At 41.5% G+C, this 20,206-nt stretch overlaps 1 protein-coding gene across 2 annotated transcripts in view; it reads right to left on the bottom strand.

Moving 5' to 3' along the window:
- Positions 1-20,206, bottom strand: part of MDGA2 (MAM domain containing glycosylphosphatidylinositol anchor 2) — a 460,928-nt gene that overhangs the window by 108,863 nt on the left and 331,859 nt on the right. For both annotated transcript variants that reach the window (XM_038756395.1, XM_038756396.1), the window contains one exon: positions 11,442-11,771. In XM_038756395.1, coding sequence (XP_038612323.1) covers positions 11,442-11,771 — 330 coding nt within the window. The remainder of the gene's footprint in view (positions 1-11,441; positions 11,772-20,206) is intronic.

Genomic DNA, 20,206 nt, shown 5'->3' with positions numbered 1-20,206 from the left:
ACATATATACAGGTGTTGTGGGGAGGGGAAGGAAGTAAGGCAGGGGGGATGGAGAGGGCGAGTACGGGGAGAGGAAGGAGGGGGCTCAGTCTGGGAAGGCCTCCTGGAGGAGGTGAGCTCTCAGTAGGGCCTTGAAGGGAGGAAGAGAGCTAGCTTGGCGGATGTGCGGAGGGAGGGCATTCCAGGCCAGGGGCATGACGTGGGCGGGGGTCGACAGCGGGACAGGCGAGAACGAGGCATGGCGAGGAGGTTAGCAGCCGAGGAACGGAGGGTGCGGGCTGGGCTGTAGAAGGAGAGAAGGGAGGTAAGGTAGGAGGGGGCGAGGTGATGGACAGCCTTGAAGCCGAGGGTGAGGAGTTTCTGCCTGATGCGTAGGTTGATTGGTAGCCACTGGAGATTTTTGAGGAGGGGAGTAACATGCCCAGAGCGTTTCTGGACAAAGACAATCCGGGCAGCGGTGTGAAGTATGGATTGAAGAGGGGAGAGACAGGAGGATGGGAGATCGGAGAGGAGGCTGATACAGTAATCCAGACGGGATAGGATGAGAGCTAGAATGAACAGGGTAGCGGTTTGGATGGAGAGGAAAGGGCCAATCTTGGCAATGTTGCGGAGGTGAGACTGGCAGGTTTTGGTGACGACTTGGATGTGAGGGGTGAACGAGAGAGCGGAGTCGAGGATGACACCAAGGTTGCGGGCTCGTGAGACTGGAAGGATGGTAGTGCCGTCAACTTCTCTGCCTCAATCTGATTGAGGAGAGAGGATAGGTGGTAGGTCAGACTTCCAAGTCACTTTAATACCAGAGACCAAACGGCTTCCCACCAATTAGGTGGCCTGGGATCCCAGAGAGGTTTGAATGGGTGGTAACAAGGACAACGAAACCCTGAACTCAGTTGCACCCCAGCACACTAGTGGAGCACTGGCCCATCGATCACAAGCTATAGTTATTATTATTAAGTGCCGTCGAGTCGTTTCCGATTCATAATGACTCCATGTATATACTTTCTCCAGAATGTCCTGTCCTCTGCCATAATCTGCAACTTTTCTAATGGTTCTTCTGTTACCGTTGTTACGGTTTCTATCCATCTACCTGCTTGTCTGTCTCTTCCACTTTTTCCCCAGACTTTTCCTAGCATCAGTGTCTTCTCCAAAGAATTCCCCCAGGCCCATGCTCTATCCACTGCCCATTCAGCAGAGCTGAAGAAGGGGCAGGAGGGAGGGAGGGACTGGAGATGAACAGAGGATATTTAGGGAAATCACACCTGAAAGTTTCAGTTTTCTCAATGAAGTAGGTGGCCAAGTCATTAGGGACAAGTGATGGGGTAAGGGGGCGGGGGGGGTACAGGGAATTTCAGGAAGGAATTAAAATGTCTGGATCAACTGGTGAGGGCAATGGGTGTGGGTGTCAATAAGGTTGGAGAAAGAATTTTGCCGGGCAGAGAACAGGGCAGAATTAAAGCATCCAAGGATGAACTTGAGGTGGACGAAGAGGTCAGCCTGAAATCTCTATTTCCACCAGCGGCGCTCTGAGGTTCTGGCAGAAATTTATATGAACACATTTCAAAAAACTTGAATAGTAAGAATTACGATGATTACATATGCTGCCCTTCTTTTGTGAAGGTTATAATCTACCCTTAAAAGTTAGGTTCTATATTCTTTAACACTGAACTCTCTTTAACAGGTGTTCAATTTTCCATACATTTACCTTTCTTCAGTGCACTGGTTGAAAATTTGAAAACTGTTAGCACTTTAATAACTAACATGAACAGCAATTTCATCAATATATTGTAGGGGACCTTTAATGAAATGTGGGCTAGATTATTTTTTTGAAAATGAATTCAATTTTTTTTCCCCCCGATTTAGGAAGTTGGCTAAGAATAAATTGCTGCAGTAAACCACTCCTCAGGGAAAACAACTTTATGGAAAGGGATTTGAATTTCACAAAAAGCACAAATGTTGCCTCAAAATGGCTCAGTTTAGAGCTTAGCAAACATTAATCATCTTATTAGGGTCATTTAACTGCTAGAGACTATAAAGGAAGGCAACCATTTTGTTCAAATCTGCAGTAAAATTTTCCAATTAGCTTGGTGACTCTGAGCTGCACATGAAATATCTATAATTCATAGTCCTGTATAGGAGGCAGGCAAACAATATTAACATATTTTTGGGATAGCAAGTTTTATAATATTGATATCTGATGTCCTCCCGGGGGATTTTGTGTAATACTACAATTATTGTTCTTTTTATTATTAGTAATAATAAATGCATGAAGCCCATACTCATAAATATCTCCCAAACACACTAATAAAATCCCACTTGAAGTATTATCCAGTTTTATTGTTTTTTTCCCCTCCCATTCTGATTTGGAATCAACAAGAGAGAAAGATGAAAAATGAAAAATCTATGAAAGGTAACGAGGCCCCATTAAACTAAGAATTTATCCTCTGAAGCTAGGGTTGCAGAGGGATTAAATTAATGTGGCCCTCTTCTGAATGCCTTTCAATTATGAGTGGGGCTATGAGCTTGTATGACATGGGTGTAACTGAATTTTTATGTAGTTCAGAAAAATTAAAGTGCATTGACATTTCGATTCTTAAGTTTTGTATATTATAAAACCACTTCCTGGATAGACTACTGTATCCAGATGCATAATGGTCTCCCTGCTTCTATCCTCTCCCATCTTCACACTATCTACATTTTGCTGCTTGGATCATCTCCCTAAAATGCCAAAGTCCATTATTCCTCTCCTCAAAAATAAAACAAAGGAAAAAACCTTCAGGAGCTGCCCCTGACCTCTATTTTCAAGGGACATCACCAGCTGCCCCTTAATTTTTCCCCACTAAATTCCAGCTCACACTCTGTTCCTTCTCAGGTAATTTTCCCATTATCCCATTCTCAGCTCCCCCATGTCCACTCCACTGAACACACACACCCTTCCCTCTATATAAAACGTCCTTCCCTTTTGCCTTCAAATCTATCAAGCTACTCCCCTAGCCTACCTTCAAATTCACTTAAAAACTACATCCTTCATTCCCAGTGAGATTCTTAGCACGTCTGTGCATTTTGGTCTATCCACCCCGCATTGATTTTTGGCCCATTTTTTGCCTACTACTCTTGTTACCAGTTACATCTTATTTCCATTAGATTTCGTCCCCATTAAATTTTATTCTCCCAAAGTGCAGAGACTGTGCCTTATGCTTCTCTAATTAGGCTCCCAAGTGCCTAGTACAGTGCTCTGAGAACAGTATGTGCTCTGTAAATACTAATGATGATGATGTTGAAGAAAATGGTACCCAGACTCATTCTCCTTGACAACCCCAAAGGAAGGTATGTCCTGTAGTGGGATACAGTGCCTAGGAAAACAAACAGACCCCTGAAAGTCTTCACTGCTGTAATAATGTGTGCACTTAAATGGGAGCCTGAGGACCTCTACATTCTTTTCATCGTAAACGTCTCTTCAATTAGTGATAAGACAGCTGCCTTGTATATCTTTGTTTGAACAACTCTAGAAAATAATGCAGCTAAATTATATAGGACCAAGAAAGCAGAATCATTTGACACCAAGTCATTAGGACCACACAAATTTCATTCAGCTGGGAAAAAAATGCCTTTACTCTGTCTATATCTACCAAAGCCTCTCTCCCCTTCATTACCCAATCACACAGGCTGCACGCATATAAGTACATGATTTTCACTATCATTGGCATCTTTGAGTATGACAGCAACTACCCGAACAAGATTCACAAGGCCTGAGGCCAACTGAGGTCTAATTATCCATTCCCTGCCCCAACACACACATCACTTATGCCCATCGATTTGAACTCTGTTGCTTCTATGTGTTTAAGAGCTTACTATGTGTTAATCACTGTTTAAAGGGCTGGGGTAGGTGCAGGTCAATTAGGTCAGACACAGTACCTGTCCTGCATGAGGCTCACAGTCTAGGTAGGAGGGAGAACAGGTACTGAATTCCCATTGTACAGTCCAGAAAACTGAGGCACAGAGAAGTCTAGTGACTTATTCAAGGTCACACAGCAAGCAACTGGAAGAACTGGGATTAGAACTGGGATTAGAACTCAGGTCCTCTACTCCAAGGCCCATACTCTTCACACTTGGCCACACTGCTTTTCTACTAGGCCACGCACCTCCCTTCAGTGTATGTCTCCCCTACTAGGCTCTAAGATTCTAGAGGGCAGGAATTACTCTCCCAAGCACTTAGTAAAGTGCCTTATACATAGTAAGCAATCAACAAGGAAGCATAAAGGTTTAGTGAACAGAGCACAGGCCACATTCTACCCCAGTGCTTAGAACAATGCTTGGCACATAATTAAGTGCTTAACAGGTATCATAATTACTATTATTATTATTAGTTGATACCGATTAACTGAGCAGCTTACTTTTTTCCAATGCTTTGTACAGTGCTTTGCACAAACAAGGCACTCAAATAATATGCAACAAATAAAAATGCCCATATAAATCAAAAGAACAGGAAGGGAGAGTAGCGACAAAGTAAACTTCTTCTATGGCTCTTGTTCAATTTCAATTATTCTACTGCTTTTTTCCATTAGCATGACAAGTTACTGTATTTTTCATGGCTGGTAAGGAAGACCCTTAATATAGAAGATGAACTACTTAAGTTACTTGCTATTACCATTGACATCAGTAAAGATTCTGTTACTCAACTAAACCAATTAAATTAGGAACAATTAACTCGCTGAACTACCCCTGACAAACCGCATCATATAAAATAGATTCTTAGTTCTAATGTTTTGGAAAATGAGGCATTTATTGATCTGAGTCAGAATGGTTTTAGGTATACTCAATTTTGGATTAATCATTACTGTTGTGCCCATAATTTTAAAAACTTGGTCTTATTGTAGATGGAAGTCCTAACACACACACACACACACACACACACACACACACACACACACACACACACACACACACAAATAAATATGAGTAATGTTTTCCCAGTCATTACCAAAGCAGATTCTCCAGCATTTTCCTTCTACCCACTTTCTCCTTCCTTCTCACCCTCTAACTTCCCATTCCTCACATTTACTCCCTCTGGAGAAAAGCAATGAATGTTCATATCGCTTTACCTCTCTTTCATAGTTTTGTGAATAGAGATGATCCAATGATAGAAATTTAGCCATTCCCCATCAATACCAATCAATATCATCACTATTCCTTACATTAGGCCATATAATATTTTGAGCTGATGGCTGGTTTTCATGCCCTGTGACCAATATATCTTCCCATGACCCCCACTCTCTTCATCTCTCTGCTCCTTTTGTCTTAGTAACTATGTAATTGCCTTTCACGGAAATCTATATGGTTATGCTAAATACAGAGAAAAGGTGATATGACACCCAAACACTCCCCCAAAAATAAATCAAAGCAGAATCTGGGTTGGTGAATGGACTCAGTGTACCTGGCTCAAAATTCCATGACACAGCCGGGGAACTTGATATAACTCCAGTTCTTTTAACCACACAACTAAAGACTCAATTGTCATTTGCAGCAGTCAACTGCCTCTCCATCTACACTGTAGTTTCCCAATCTCCACTCCTAAAACATTGCTCCAACACCTCAGAGTCCTTAAAATACTGTCAAAGTGGCACCAGCATAAACATATTCAAGGCTAATTTGGGGCTGCATGTCTATATTGTTCTGAACATTACATTCGTCCAAGGGGCCCTCCACGTAAAGTGACATTGCTTCATTATCCAATCTGACAGGATGTTGATTTTCCATTTTTTGGGTCATTTCTTCATAATTGTGAGGATATTCAACAAAAACTGATCAATTATGAACTATTTAAAAGACAATGTCATTTCCTCTCTCTGCCAAATTGATACTATTGTAATAAAGAGCCACCCAAAAAGAAAAATATTTGAAGTATGTGCATACAAGAGTTTTTCCTACTTCATTCTGAATATTTTCTAAGTCTTTGCATTGTTAATTGAAAATCACAATTAATATAAACACACTAAATACAAGAGTTACAATCTCAAAAGAGGAAGGGACTAATGAATGAATCACTAAACATAACCACTGAAAGAGGAAATTTGGGGGCAAAATAAAATATACAACTGGCACATTTCCAAACAATCACCTCCCATAACTGGTTCTTCCTGTGCTCCCTTGTGGAAGATAGACATAAACAGGTTTGTATATGTGTGTGAAGACAGTTTTCTTTATCATGGTATTTGCTAAAGTGCTTACTGTGTGCCAGGCGCTTTTCTAAATGCTGTGGAAGATACAAGGTAATCAGGCTGGCTGCAGTCCATGTCCCATGTAGGGCTCACAGTCATAATCCCCATTTTACAGATGAGGTAACTGAGGCACAGAGACATTAAGTGGCAAGCTCAAGGCTACACAGCAGACAAGTGGTTGAGCCAGCACAAGAACTCAGGTCCTTCTGACTCTCAGGCCTGTGCTCTATCCACTAGACCACACTGCAGCAACTCGACACTTCAGCAAGCTAGCAAGTTAAAAGTTACCATATTATGTTCCCTTGTGGACAATTCCCAGGTACCCAAAACTCAAAGGAAATGTAGATGAAATGGTATAGAGGCAAGGTAGGGAAATAATAATAATAATAATAATGGCATAGTAAGTGCTTACTATGTGCAAACCACTGTTCTATGCGCTGGGGAGGTTACAAGGTGATCAGGTCATCCCACGGGGGCTCACAGTCTTAATCTCCATTTTACAGATGAGGTAACTGAGGCACAGAGAAGTGAAGTGACTTGCCCAAAGTCACACAGCTGATAATTGGCGGATTCAGGATTTGAACCCATGACCCAGATCTGACTCCAAACCCCGGGCTCTTTTCCACTGAGCCACGCTGCTTCTCTGCTTCTCCATCATTATGGAGGCCACCATATTAAAACTAGGTGTACAACTTCCTGTCTCCTTTTTACCTGAAATTATGCCCAAGATGTAGGAGGGACATTAGGAAAGAAGTGGGTCTTAACTTTGCAGAGGACTTTTAGCTTCCCTTAAAGTTTCCAAAACCTCATTAATAGCTTCTATCCTTTGTCCTCTCCAAAGCAGGACACGTATATACACCCCCCCGCCAACATACACCCCCCCTCAACACACACACCCCATGCCTCACTATCTAAAGGTCAACGCAACAAAGAGTGTAGGCCCAGCTCAACTCCAACCAGCAACACGAAACTTTTACAAGTTCCATTTCCCAAACCTGCCTCTTACTCTGAAATCCTGTTCCTCATCCAAACAAGTATGTAAAGTGTCACATTAGAAGTCTGGAAAAGTGTTTCACCCTAACTACTGTATTGAAGCTCCTATGCAGTCCTGAGGGGTAGGTCAGTTAATCAATGGTCTTTGTGGAGCACTGTGGCAGAGAACTGTACTAAATTCTGGAGAAAGTGCAATATCAACTAATCAATGGTATTTACTGGGCCCTTATTTTAGACTGTATTAAATGTGCGCAGAGCAGCACAGTAAACGTTTGAGAGAGAGCAATATCAATCAGTCAGTCGATGGCACTTAGTAAGAACTTACTGTAGCAAGTACTAAGTGCTTGGGAGAGTACAATATAATAGAGTTGGTAAACACGAACGCTGCCCCGAAAGAGCTTACAGACTAGTGGGAGATCCTTATACTCTAGATTTGCCCAGATCTCTCCATTTTGCATATTGAGAAGCAGCGTGGATTAGTGGAAAGAGCATGGATTTGGGAGTCAAAGGTCATGGGTTCTAATCCCAGCTCTGCCACTTATCAGCTGTGACTTTGTGCAACTCACAACTTCTCTGGGCCTCAGTTACCTCATCCGTAAAATGATGATTAAGACGGTGAGCCCCACATAGGACAACCTGATTACCATATAACCACCCCAACGCTTAGAACAGTGCTTAGCACATAGTAAGCACTTAACAAATACCATCATTATCATTATATTGGGAGATGTTTAGATCTTCCCTCACAATAGTAGTTGTGAAAATGAATAGTTGGCTAGATCAGGATCAGCTTCAGGGTTGAAAAGTAATAATAAATAATAATAATAACAATAATAATAATAATGTCATTTGTTAAGTGCTTACTATGTGCCAAGCACTGTTCTAAGCACTGGGGTAGAGACAAGGCAATCTGGTTGTCCCACGTGGGGCTCGCAGCCTTAATCCACATTCTACAGGTGAGGTAACTGAGGCTCGGAGAAGTCAAGTGATGTGCCCAAAGTTATACAGCTGGTCAGTGGAGGGATTCAAGATGATCAGGTTGTCCCACGTGGGGCTCACAGTCTTAATCCCCATTTTACAGATGAGGTAACTGAGGCACAGAGAGGTCAAGTGACTTGCCCAAAGTCACACAGCTGATAAATTGTGGAGCTGGTATTAGAACCCATGACCTCTGACTTCCAAGCCCGTATCCTTTCCACTAAGCCATGCTGAGATAGCATCTCAGTGCTCATATCCGGTGCTTATTACTACTACTGGACAACATCATTATCTCCAGGATACTGAGACATGCTGCTTCTCCAATTACCTACTTTTCATTTCAAATGCAAATAAATATGAGTGTGGGTGGTTCCAGGATTCCCCGGGTGGAAAGATGCTCATTTATCCCAATGCTCGGATATTCTGAACGGGAAGGAATTCAAGAAATCTAAATATATACTGAGTTGCAGGTCTACCCATCAGACATTGCATGATGAAAATCCCATTAAATTTTCATATTTGCATCTGGAGAATCTGACTCACTAGTGATTTTTATAGCTTTGCTACAGATGCTTCTGAGTTATCTGTCTTCTAAAAACCTCTGTCAGGAATGCATCTAAAATAATAAAAGTTAGCTACTTAGTATCCAGGGTATTCACTCTGGAGCAGTATTTAAAGGATAAAAAATGGCCTCATTTTGAATTACGTGCACCCAACACCATCAATCTAGAGTTTCAGATGTCATTTATATGCCTGAATAACTCCCAATGACCTCTTTTTTAGAGACATATCTGTAAAAATTTCAAAAAAGAGTGGCAAAAGGACATTGTGGAACCAAACAAACACTGAGTTCTGCCAAAACAGCAAATGTGTGTTGGGATTGACCTACAATGTCAAAAGGAGACCAGTGATAATGAAAGGATCATTATCCATGATTGTCAATTACGCATTTATTAAATGTTGAGCAACATGGATTTATCATTCGGCGTCCATAATAGTGTTGTGTTGGCTTGATGCAACCTTCTCTCTCTGTGCATACACACACACACACACACATATATATATGTGTGTGTATATGAATATATATTATCATCATCATCATCAATCGTATTTATTGAGCGCTTACTGTGTGCAGAGCACTGTACTAAGCGCTTGGGAAGTACAAGTTGGCAACATATAGAGACAGTCCCTACCCAACAGTGGGCTCACAGTCTAAAAGGGGGGAGACAGAGAACAGAACCAAACATACTAACAAAATAAAATAAATAGAATAGATATGTACAAGTAAAATAAACAGAGTAATAAATATGTACAAACATATATACATATATACAGGTGCTGTGGGGAAGGGAAGGAGGTAAGATGGGGGGATGGAGAGGGGGACGAGGGGGATGTGTGTGTGTGGATGTATATAAATGTGTTCATATATACATACATATGTATGTGTGTATATATATATATATATATATATATACATCTACACCCCCCCCCACACATATATATATAATATATATGTATACTGTCATCTTCAACTCTCTAACTCCATGTAGACATATATCTACATGGAGTTAGAGAGAGGGTTGAAGACACTGTGGGAGTTGGAATAATTCAAAGGCAGGCAATTGCTTCTCAACCATCCCAGTCCCAACATGCGGAAACCCTAAGAACATAGACATACTAGGCTGATGCCAACAATCTCCCCCCAGGACTGCTGTTAATGAGAGCAGACCCCCAGAGCCTAGCCCAAGTCCAAGGTCTGGGATGTCACCTCAAATGTTCCAGCTAGGACGAGGTGAACCCAGAAACTGAGAACTCCCATGGACCAGAAATTCAGCTAGCAGAGCCCACATGAGCGCCTACTTGTTGAGGGGGTGGAGAAGAGGTGTCTGAGTACCTCCATTCTCGGGTCAGAGGGAAGGGCCATTTTTCCCCTCTCCCCCAATGACCTGCAGCCAAAGAACTGAGCTGAGCATCTTTTTATCATCCTTTAGACCATGTGATATCTTCTCAATTTCCCTTCTCCCTTCCAGACTCGGAGAACGTGCATTGCAAAACGCTCCCTCTATAAGGTTCTCTCTTGTACTATCACATGAACACAGAAATAGCCACGCTTCTTTAATGCTCCTACTTGTCTACAGCAGCCGAGAAGCAGTGTGGCTCTGTGGAAAAGAGCACGGGCTTCGGAGTCAGAGGTCATGGGTTCAAATCCCGGCTCTGCCAATTGTCAGCTGTGTGACTTTGGGCAAGTCACTTAACTTCTCTGGGCCTCAGTTACCTCATCTGTAAAATGGGGATTAAGACTGTGAGCCCCCCGTGGGACAACCTGATCACCTTGTAACCTCCTGAGTGCATTGCACATATAAGTGCTTAATAAATGCCATTATTATTATTATTATTATTATATGTAAAACTCATCAGTAACTGCCAAGGAACTGTTGGTAGTGATGCTAAGGAAACACACTCTTCTTTGAAACTCAAAAGAGGTTAATAAAATCAAGTGGCAGGAAGGAACACTAATGATATTTAAATAGTGACATTTCTTTCATGAAACAGTGGGAATTTTAAGCTGTCATCTGATAAATTTGAAGCTATGAAATGATCTATTTCTTACTGATGCATCAAGGACTTGGGACCATGATGAACTGAGATAAAGTGCCTGGGAGCCAGAGGGACTGGATTCTAAGCCTGGCCCCTCCACTTGTCTGCTACATGACCTTGGGCAAGTCACTTAACTTCTCTGTGCCTCAGTCACCTCATCTGGAAAATGGGGATTAAAACTGTGAACCCTATGTGGGATAAGGACTTGTATCTACCCCAGTGCTTAGTACAGTGCCTGGCACATAGTGAGTGCTTAACAAATATAATAACAACCATGACAATGGTAAGAGCAAAAACACATATTGGTTTGTTAATACAGTTTTATAGAAAATTACCTTTGTCCAGGAGGGATGTTTGATTTCTGTGCCTGAGCCCTGTTTTATCCCAAATTTATTCCATAAATATCAATTAAGCCCCCATCACACTAAAATATTCTATTGGTAATTTTTTAAATTATAAATTCCTCTATTTTTACCGAAACTAAATGTGGAAAAATGGGAACTGCTTAATATCTAGTAAACAGGTATGAAGTCTCATAATCATGGACTACTTTTTCTTATTTTAGCATACATATCAAAGTTGGGCAGAAACAAATTCATTTTTTCAGATTGAGATTTTAAAATAATTTCTTTTTATGAAAATAGATCTTGTTCTTACCTGTGCTGCTGGATATATTAACATCAATACTGATATCAGAGATGCCGCCTCCTTTGAGAGATGCTACACATGTATAAGTTCCAAAATCGGTGAATTTCAAGTCAATGATATCCAAATTTGTGGTCCCTGGGGAAACATCAGGGTCCGTCTGGGTTATAACCATTCTCTCAGAACTTCGTAGTGGGCGACCATTTTTAAACCAACTAAATGTCAACTCCTCTGAAGGGATAGCTTCTACTTGGCAGGATATTTTCACCTCACGCCCAATCTGGATGTTGTCATCTTTGTGATAAGGGTCAGGTGTGATCCAAAACCGTCCTTTTTTTAATGCTGAAACACAAAATGTTTAAAATCAGGGTCAGAGTGCGATCTGAGCCCCCTCAGAATTTCAGGTACAAGGCATGATTTCTTCACTACCCCAACCACAGTCTCTTGTTCAAAAGATGAAGGGACGTGACCAAAATTCATTCCTATTAATGTGCTGTTTGCAGAGAACATCTACCTATATCTCCAGGCTATAATCATCCAAATATGTCATCTTTCCTTTCATCTAGAAATATTTATGTAAGCAAAAAAAGTGAATTCATGTGTCCAAGAGCTGACTTGAATATCCTAAAACATAAATACACTTTAAGGTAATTCACTGCAAGCTTCAATAAGCTAAATTATTAAGCTAAATTCCCCAATACTGTTTGCTTGATGTCCATGAAATAGGAAGCTCTTTCAATTTCACATCTGTACTTTAATGGTAGCACAATTTTCCAAAACATGTTTGAAAAGTGGAGTTGATATCTTTGCTCAATATTCCCTGCATTGGATGCCTTTGTAAATTTCAATGTACAAAGAGTATTTGGAAGGAATTGCTAATCTTTATAAATATAACCGGCTCCAAAACATGATTGTAAGAATGATACATACATGAAAGTAATGGGCTGAAAAGTTTCTTAAAGGAAAAGACTGGAACCACACAATATAAACTGATTTAGAGAGGGTGAATGAAAACAGTGAAGGACAAATCTTTATTCTGACATATTGTCTGCACTAAACGCTCCTTCTCAATGCACAGAGAGCACCCTCTCCCCTTCCCCCATCCCATTCTTTCCAATTCTTTTCATTCTTTCTGGCCAAATTATTTCCATTAATTATATCTTTGTCAATACCTCCTGCACAGGCAAAGTTGGAGCATCCCTTCTGTCTGGCCTCATGTATTTAGCTATCTACAGCCAATGATGCGTGACATTATGTTACACACAGAGAAGGCTATGTGTGGAAAATTCCCTTGTTTCAATACCATACTTGGTATAATAAGCATTTTGCACAAAGAGAGTCTTGCAATTTTGAAACAGAAATGTACTTAAGCACAAAGCAAACCATGAGAGCATAGCATGTCCTTTCTCTACAGAATTACAAAGCGGCATGAGTGTCAATGACCGTTTACTTTTGTTGGCTGGGTGACAGTAAAAGAAGAAAAAAAATAATTTAAAGAGTATAATTTTCCTCTCTGATCCATGGTTTTGAGGAGGGCAGACAAAACCTTTGAAAACTTTTTAACAATCATGGAAGCCAGGAAAACACAAATCACTGTGTGTTTACTATAAACAAAAATCAACCTGTTACTTCATATGTAGCTTCAAACTTTATTGGTTTCTTTCAATTCTGAATCAGGCAAAATGGAAATGTACAAAAACCCAACTGTTTTCATCCAGTACACGCAAATATAAACACAAACAGCCAGAACTTTACCATTCACCTGAACAACCATAAACAATGAACTTTAAACCAACTGGGTGTATTGTACTTTCCCAAGGGCTTAGTACAGGTGCTCTGAACTCTTAAGTGCATAATAATTACCATCAATTGATTGACTACTAGAATCACAATAACATTGCCTAATGGAAGGAGTACGAGAGTCCAGAGACCCAGGTTCTAGTCCGGCAACCACCACTTGCCTGCTGTGAGACTTTGGGTACGTTACTGAATTTCTCTGTGCCTCAGTTTACTATTCTGAAAAAAAAAATAACCAGAGCTATGGACTTGCATGGTCAAAGGGCGAGTGTTCCTGGCCAAATGTAGGCTAAGATGGGGCATGTGAACCACGAGCTTTGTACAGTGCTCTGCACACATTAAGTGTTTAATAGATACCACTGATTGATTGGGAATCTCTTGGGATCACTCTCAGGATATCCGTGGCTTTATGTGGCACTCTACAGTACCCAGTGTAAATACTGTTCCCAGTGAGTTGTAAGTTCCCTGAGGGGAGGATTTCTGCCTATTAGATCTACTGACCTCTACCAAGGGCTTAGTAGAATATTTGACACATAATAGGGAAGCAACTGATTAGTAGCATTTACTGAGAGCCTACTGTGTGCAGAGAACTATACTAAGAACTTGGGAGAGTACAATAAAGTTAGTATACATGATACCAGCCCACAAGGAATTTACAATCTAGTGGGGGATACAGGCACCAATAAAAATTACAAAAAGATATGTACATAAGTATTAAGGGGGGGAGAGATATGCTATTGATTGATTATGTTGACAACCTGTACTTCCCAAGCGCTTAGTACAGTGCTCTGCACACAGTAAGCATTCAATAAATACGATTGATTGATTGACTGATCGACTGGCTAACTCCCTTGCAAGCTGGAGAGCCCCATTGGAAATAAAGTCACCAAACTCTCCCCTCTGGGTCTGCAATAAACACACTTCTTGATCCAGATAACCATATTGTTTCTTATGCAACATATCTGCATTGGGAAAAAAAGTGTCAATCTCTGAGCACGAATCAAAGAGTTCAAGGATTGGACATTCCTACCCACAGATCTCAAAGCATACCTTCCCTTGCTATGATCCAGTAACAGGTTGCCATCTAGATTAAAAGTATTATAATCCAAGGAAAAACTGAAGTAGACTGCCGGCAATTCAATACACCGTGGTAACAATCAACCTAATAATAATCATAATAATTATTGTTATCTTCTATCTTAAGCACTTACTACATGTCAAACATTGTATTAAGCACAGGGGTAGATACAAGATAATCATGCTTAGCACAATCACTGTCCTACATGGGGCTCACAATCTAAGTAGGAAGGAAAATAGGCACTGAATCTCCATTTTACAGATGAGGCACAAAGAAGTTAAGTGACTTGCTCAAGGTCCCACAGCTGGCACCCGGAATAGCCAGGATTAAAAGGCATATCCTCTAACTCTCAAGCCCTGGCTCTTTCTACTAGGGCATGCTAATTCATGAGGCAGGATTCTGCTGCACGATATTTAGGAATTTCTGATCGTAGGGAAAAATGTACATAAAAATGAACCAAAATACCTGTCCCCTCAGACAGTCAACTTCACAGATTGCTCAACAAAGGGCTACTGCTTGGCGTACCCAATATTACGTGATAATAAGCCCAGGTAAGGGAAGACTAGATTGTCTTCAAGTGAAATAAATATTTAATTGCATGTCAAAGTATTAAACTTGTTTTATGGTCAGCCTGTGAAAGGCTATCTGCATTCAGGTCTGCCTATCTTCCCTTCCCCACCAAGATCAACCAAAATTTCTCCTTTAATCTATCAAAGAGTTCCTATCTTGAGATTGCACATTTGGTGATATATGAACAACATCAAACCCGGTAATTGAATATATTAGTCACCGAACCATTTGTAAGCATTAATATAATAGGTCCTGCTTCCTAATCTGACTTAGCAGCCTCGGGAGTGATTTAGTTCATGTTTTCTACTGTTCCGGGAGGAAGCACGAAAGCCATTTTGATGTTCACTTGCTTTCTCTGATCAGAGTAGCAGCATGGCCTACTGGAGAGAACATGAGCCTGAGAGTCAGAGGACCTGCCGCGTGGCTTAGTGGAAAGAGCCCAGGCTTGGGAGTCAGAGGTCGTGGGTTCTAATCCCGGCTCCGCCACTGACCAGATGTGTAACTTTGGGCACATCACTTCACTTCTCTGAGCCTCAGTTACCTCACCTGTAAAATGTGGACTGAGACTGCGAGCCCCACGTGGGACAACCTGATGACCTTATATCTACCCCAGCACTTAGAAAAATGCTCAGCACATAGTAAGCACTTAACAAATACCAACATTATTATAATCCAATTCTGCCAAGTGCCTGCTGGGTGACCATGGGCAAGTCACTTAACTTCTCTGTACCTCAGTTTCCTCACCCATAAAGTGGAAATTAATGCCTTCTCTCCCTCCTTTTTAGACTATGAGCCTCACATGGGACAGGGACTCTGTGTGACCTGAATAATTTGTATCCACCCCAGTGTTTACAACAGTGCTTGAACACATGGTGACCGGTTAAGAAAATATCATAATAATTCATTCATTCATTCATTTAATCGTGTTTATTGAGTGCTTGCTGTGTGCAGAGCACTGTACTAAGCACTTGGGAAGTACAAGCTGGCAACATCTAGAGATGGTCCCTACCCAACAGCGGGCTCACAGTGTAGAAGGGGGAGACAGACAACAACAAAAAAATATTAACAAAGTAAAATAAATAGAACAGTAAACAGTAGAGACAATTCCTACCCAACAAGGGGCTCACAGTCTAGTTATCGGCTTTCTTTCAAAGACCGTTTCATCCTCAACATCCCTAGGGATCGGGTGGGGTCAGGTATGATCCCCTTCACCAAGGATGGGGAAATAGGAATTGTTTATCCAAGGATCTCAGCTCCTTGCGCGGGAAAACAGCTAGTGAGCTCACACAGCAAAGACAAAAATGGCAGTCTGACTCAAATACTGAGAAAAGACTCCTCAATATGATGATGATGATGGCATTTATTAAGCGCTTACTATGTGCAAAGCACGGTTCTAAGAACTGGGGGGATACAAGGTGATCAGGTTGTCCCACATGAGGCTCACAGTCTTAATCCCCATTTTACAGATGAAGTAACCGAGGCACAGAGAAGTTAAGTGACTTGCCCAAGGTGACACAGCTGACAGCTGACAATTGGCGGAGCCGGGATTAATAATAGTAATCTTAGCCTTTCAAGTAGGAAGCATCCCCATCCTCCATCTCCTCTACCCCACTCACTTGTAGAAAGGCTAAAACCAAAGATAAAAAGGTAATAATTATGGTAATTTTTAAGTGCTTAATATGTGTCAAGAACTGTTCTAAGCACTGGGGTAGATACAAGTCAATCAGATGTGACACAGTCCCTGTCCCAAATAAGGCTCACAGTCTTAATCCCCATTTTACATGTGACATAACTGAGGCTCAGAAAAGTGAAGTGACTTGCCCAAGGTCACACAGCAAGATGCGGAGCCAGGATTAGAATCCAGGTCCTTCTGACTCACAGAACTGTTCTCTATCCACGTGGCAACATTGCTTCTCCTAATCCTACTTAGAGAAGCAGCGTGGCTCAGTGGAAAGAGCCCGGGCTTGGGAGTCAGAGGTCATGGGTTCTAATCCTGGCTCCGCCACTTGTCTGCTGTGTGACTTTGGGCAAATTACTTAACTTCTCTTTGCCCCAGTTACCTCATCTGTAAAATGGGAATTAAGACTGTGAGCCCCAAGTGGGACAACTTGATTTCCTTTTATCATCCCTAGTGCTTAGAACAGTGCTTGACACCTAGTAAGCGCTTAACAAATACTATCATTAATATTATTATTACTGCTGCTCCAGCTACTGCTTTCCTATGGCCAGTTGCCACTTGGGCCTGCTTCAGAGCCAATCAGAGCACTTGGCAGGACTACTGATTAGACCCATTAGCTTGAATGAGAAATTTCAGAGGTTTGGAAACGCGGCTCCAATTCTCAGTGACCTCGGGGGTCACACTGGCCAGAAGGCAGACAAAAATGCTTAGAAATCATTCTTCTTGCCAAGCAGGGATGGAAAAACACAAATCTGCCGTGCTGTATTGGTGAGGCCAGTCAAGGAATGACCAATTTCATCAGAGCCTAGGTCTATAGAGCAGATTAATAGCTTCTGCAGGCAAACAATGATATGGAGGGATCCTGCTGTTAAACCATTGCAGAGCTTCAGACAATATGACTTAGATGCCGATGCTTGGGAGACCCTGACAGCAGGTGGATCGGTAGACAGGTGCAAGAACCCGACAGCAGGCAGATCAGCAGACTCCTAGAAGAATATGGCAGCAGGTAGATCAGCAGGCTCCTGGGAGAACCTGATAGCAGGTGAAACAGCAGACTCTTGGGAGAACCCTACGGCAAGCAGACAAGCAAATTCCTGGGAGACCCCGATATCAGTCAGACGAGTAGACTCCTAGGAGACTCTCATATCAGGCAGACTAGCAGGGCATCCTTTGAACAGGACAGATTGCTCTCTTTTTGCTGAGGCTTTGAGAAGACCCTAGAGACAGACTTGGAAACAGCTAGAGGCAATGCAGAGGGTAGTGGGCACGTGAAGATCTATCCACATGACAAAGGATCATCTTTACTTGGACACAAAATGTCGTTGTTCAAACAACTCCTTGGCTTTTTCAGTTACATCCACAGATGTGGATTGGATCTCCCTGCTAGTAGTGAAACCTTTGACTCAGACAAATTTCCCAGTGCAGTAGGAGATATACTGGGTAGTTAACCATCAGTAGTATTCATTGAGCACTTATTCTGTTCAGAGCACTACACAAAGCACTTAAGAGAGCACCTCAGTTAGTAGAGATGATTTCTGCCCTCAAGAAGCTTATATTCTCCATTCAATCATATTTATTATTAATAATAATAATAATTATGGTATTTGTAAAGCACTTACTATGTGCCAAGCACTGTTCTAAGCACTGGGGTAGATACATGGTAATCAGGTTTTCCACATGGGGCTTACAGTCTTGATCTCCATATGACAGATGAAGTAACTGAGGCACAGAGAAGTGACTTGCCCAAAGTCATACAGCTGATAAGTGGCAGAATCAGGACTAGAACCTACAACCTCTGACTCCAAAGCCTGTGGTCTTTCCACTAAGCCATGCTGCTTAAATTTATTCAGCACTTACTATGCGCAAAGCACTGTACTAAGTACTTGGGAGAGTATAATACAACAGAATTACTCTGTTGTACAATAACAATCTGGATTGTACAATAGGGCTTCTCCTTCATCCCAATTCCTCTCCTCCCATTTTCTCTCCATACTAGAGAGCAGGTCTGGGCTCCCTTCAGCTTCTCCAAACCACAGTCCTCTGATCTTTCAAAAACCTCACTTCCTCTAGGACGCCTAGTCAGATTAATCCCATCTTTCGAGCCACATTAAGCACCCAGAGCTATAAACCCGAGGTTGTGTTCTGACAAAAAAGTGCAGGGAAACTCACGACTCACCCATTCCAATGCCATACCTTCAATACTGTGACCTGCTGAGCCCAAATGGGCTCAAATTTTAAGAAACCACGCCTAATTCTTCAACTGTGTTTCAGCCAGACTGTGCCCTGAAAACAGGCACAGTGGAAGAGCTGAGTCTATTGAATAACTCTTCTCTTAGGCATAGCATATTTATCAATTTTTTTCTACTCTCTCTCCCACCATTGTCAATATCCATTGAGTAAGCAATATCCTTGAAGTACTTTTTTAGGAGTTTGGGTGCATATGAATAAGACACAGTCCCTGCATTCTGTCTTCCGCTTTCGTGGAGTCCACAAAATCCTGTGTGCTCAGCACAAAGTCACTGGCAAAGGATCCATATCCTGCACATAAAGAAGTCCATTCTCTGGTAAATAAAGCAGGCACCAGAATTAAGATTAAAAAGATGACTCAGTTATGTTTGAATTGGAACTCTGAAGTTATTTCATGCTTTAAACATATGTCCAATAAAATATCCTGTTTTATGCTATGACTTTCTGCTCTTGTTCCTGAAATCTTTCCATGAAATTTCATCTTTATATTGCATACCTTAGGAGATAAGGAATTGGAGAAAACTAGATAATGCAGTGTACAGAAAGGAAAACTATGCCTCAGTGATGGATTATGGTCTCAACCAACAGTAGAATTTAAGACATAAAGACGAGCAGATCCTTGTTTCCCTTTAGAGCACCGTGCTAACTCCTCCAGGAGGCCTTCCCAGACTGAGCCCCTTCCTTCCTCTCCCCCTCGTCCCCCTCTCTGTCCCCCCATCTTACCTCCTTCCCTTCCCCACAGCACCTGTATATATGTATATATGTTTGTACATATTTATTACTCAATTTATTTATTTATTTATTTTGCTTGTACAGATCTATTCTATTTATTTTATTTTGTTAGTATGTTTGGTTTTGTTCTCTGTCTCCCCCTTTTAGACTGTGAGCCCACTGTTGGGTAGGGACTGTCTCTGTATGTTGCCAACTTGTACTTCCCAAGCGCTTAGTACAGTGCTCTGCACACAGCAAGCGCTCAGTAAATACAACTGATTGATTGCTTAGCTTGACTGCCTCCACCCAATACTGTATACATACCACACTTCTTTTAAAAGTTACATAAAATTAAATTCCATCCCTAAATAAAAGGAGACAGGTTTTCCAACATCATTTTGCTATTGTCATGCTTCCTGCATTACCTTCACTGGCGCTTAAATGATGGTACAAAGAAATTCAATTTAAAAATGATTTTATGACAATTACCTTGTTCTGCTATACCACCACCAAGGGGTTTAACACCAAACACTCAATACACTGGGGTTTAGTTAAATGAAAATCCACCTGACAGCTCCAAATGGGCCCAAATGTTTGCCAAACAGAACTGATATAATGGAGCTAAGGTCTCACCAAAGCCAGAGACTGGACAATCCTTTAGAAGTCACTTATTGCAGTGAGGGGGTGAAACAGCCA

The sequence above is a fragment of the Tachyglossus aculeatus genome, chromosome 14 (assembly GCF_015852505.1).
Source record: "Tachyglossus aculeatus isolate mTacAcu1 chromosome 14, mTacAcu1.pri, whole genome shotgun sequence".
In the NCBI taxonomy this organism is placed as follows: Eukaryota; Metazoa; Chordata; class Mammalia; order Monotremata; family Tachyglossidae; genus Tachyglossus; species Tachyglossus aculeatus.
Note: the sequence above shows the minus strand (reverse complement) of the source record. Positions and strands in the feature narration are given on the sequence as shown.